This window comes from Sesamum indicum, linkage group LG6 (assembly GCF_000512975.1).
Source record: "Sesamum indicum cultivar Zhongzhi No. 13 linkage group LG6, S_indicum_v1.0, whole genome shotgun sequence".
NCBI lineage: Eukaryota > Viridiplantae > Streptophyta > Magnoliopsida > Lamiales > Pedaliaceae > Sesamum > Sesamum indicum.
Window position 1 is genome coordinate 5,618,877 of NC_026150.1, and position 2,559 is coordinate 5,621,435.

Consider the following 2,559-nt stretch of genomic DNA (forward strand, 5'->3'; position numbering starts at 1 on the left):
ATTTTGTTTATATTATATTTATGTCCTACTCTTGAACATCATTCTCATTTATTGAACTGATTTTATTAAAAAAAAAATAAATATTAGATAGTTTTTATTGTTTTTCATAATGTTTTGTCACAAGAAGTAAAATGCCCCTACAAAATTATGTTATTTAACATTATTTCATATAAATCTAATAATTCTTATAAAAAAATATTTATAAAATCTCTAATATTTTTTTTTAAAAAAAGAAAATCACTATCTCCCAATTAAGGGTGTTGTTGCCCTTTCAATTAGGTTTTATTTGGTTCAGTGAAAATAAATGAGAAATGAAAACGAAGAAAACGAATGATATTTCTTTAATTATTTGGTACGACTATAATTGAAAGACAATTAAATTTTAAATACTTTCCCGTGTTTTTTTTATGAAGAAAATAAATTTTGAATAAAAAATTATTTTTTTAAACTTTTATCAACTAACCGTTTTCTTATTATTTTGTATTAGAAATAATAAGTTAATAATAAAATAATTTTAAATTGCTAAAAAAATTAAAATATACATTCAGCTTCATTTCTCCTTCATTTATTTTTCTTAATTAGGCCTGTCAATGGACGGGTATCACCCTTCTCGGATACGGACCCAACTAATACCCATAGCATTTTTTTTCATTCTCTACCTATACCTTATCCTATAAAATACCCATAGGATCTTACCCAAATTATACCAAAAAAAAATTGGATACGGTTTCGGTCTTACTTATTTAAGACCCATTTGTTTTTTCTTTTACAATATGTTTTAAAAAATTAAAAGTTCTCAAATTTAAATTTACATTCAAGTCAAGCAATGAAGACGTAAGAGTTGTTTAGTGGATTCTTAAGACCCGTCTGGTTAATAGTATTAATTATTTATGATATCGAGAAAAGTTCAAACTAAGAATGAAAAGAGTTGATAAAAATAAATGAAATTAAGTATAACATATCTGACTTTCATGTAAACCTCATAAGTACTGTTTGAATTTATATTTGCATTCAACTTTGATTTGATGATTTTTAATAATTTGAGTTCGAATAAATTTTATTTATTCAATATATTACTCGAATTTAACTAAATTAATTTGCGTCTATATTCTTTTATTTCCTAAATGTCAAGTTAAATTTTGCTTAATTTGATCATACAATTAATTTTGAGTAATTACAGAATTAATATGAAAAACTCTTAACATATTTGATTAAAACTTCAATAAGTAATTAATATAAATAAAACATGTAATGAACGATAATATACTATTTAAAATTTTCAAATATTAAATAAATTTAGCCGATAAATTTAACAATTTTAAATTACTATATAAATATATATCTTTGGACATTAGACTATCAATACATGAGTATTTTAGCGTATTAAGCCATTACCTATACCCACAGGTATTTTAGGACATCAAACTCTATTCATACCCACTCATTTTTAGGATGTAGGATAGGATATGGATATGGATATCGATATGAAAATTATTTTTTGGGTATGAATAGGGTAATACCTACTCATTGACAAGTCGAATCCCTAACCAAATATAAAACTTCTTAATATACATCCCTTTTTACTTTCATTTTTCTTAAGGTAAATTACATTGGCATCCCTTGAAATTAGGCCAAAATACACAGACACCCCTTTTTTTAATAAAATTGCGGCTAGACCCCTAAGGTTATAATTGAATTACAACTACACCCTCTTACTTACACAAATACCTCTTGAAAAACATTACACTAACATCCGTCGGGGATTTAATTGTAATTTGCACAATACAGGAGGTGTTTATATAATTTGACTTGACCTCACACGGTGTTAATGTAATTTATCTTATACAAGAATAACAAGTTTTAAAGTTCAGCAATTCCATTGTTTTAGGAGATTTTCTGCTCATCAGTATTTTTCAAATGGAGATGTGTTGCATTTGACCCAATCTGATACAATCTATGTCTCTACACTAAAACCAGTAAGCTGTTTTCTGCTGATGCACAAATGCAACTAAAATAATCACTGTACAGAGAACTATGACAAAACACCATTGATGGAAATCACCTGGGAGCAACGGTGGGGATGGCTCCACTGACAAGATCGCTGCTGGAGACATCTTGTGAAACATAAGGAGTCCTCAATGTAGACGTTGATGATGATATTGATGATGATGATGATATTGATGACGGTGGAGTCGGCACCATTTCAGGCTTGCTGACTACGGATTCCGTTATCTTGGAATCAGATTCTGGCATCATGCTCCATATGTTTTCAAGTTCTCTGACCACTACTGCCATTGAAGGCCTCTCATCCGTTTCGTCTTGGCAACACTTGAGCGCTAGAATAACAAACTTTTCAACACATTCGGAAGGATAAGAGCCCATCCGCTCGTCAATGACTGAGAATATCATGCCTGAACGGTATGCAGTTTTGACCTGAGGAGATAGTCAACAATGAGAGAAAAGAAGTTCACCCCATCCAAAAACAAACTTTGAAGTATTTTAGTTGGATTGAACTATTGGAATGACGTAGAAGTAGGCAATGAAAGCCGTTAACATGAT

General features: G+C 29.2%; 1 protein-coding gene across 1 annotated transcript in view; it reads right to left on the reverse strand.

The window, feature by feature from the left end:
• The window catches only part of LOC105163843 (probable LRR receptor-like serine/threonine-protein kinase At1g06840), a 13,304-nt gene continuing 12,537 nt past the window's right edge, over positions 1,793-2,559 (reverse strand). Inside the window, exon 21 of the mRNA XM_011082334.2 lies at positions 1,793-2,433. Within this exon, the coding sequence (XP_011080636.1) occupies positions 2,059-2,433 (375 nt within the window). The 3' untranslated portion in view covers positions 1,793-2,058. The remainder of the gene's footprint in view (positions 2,434-2,559) is intronic.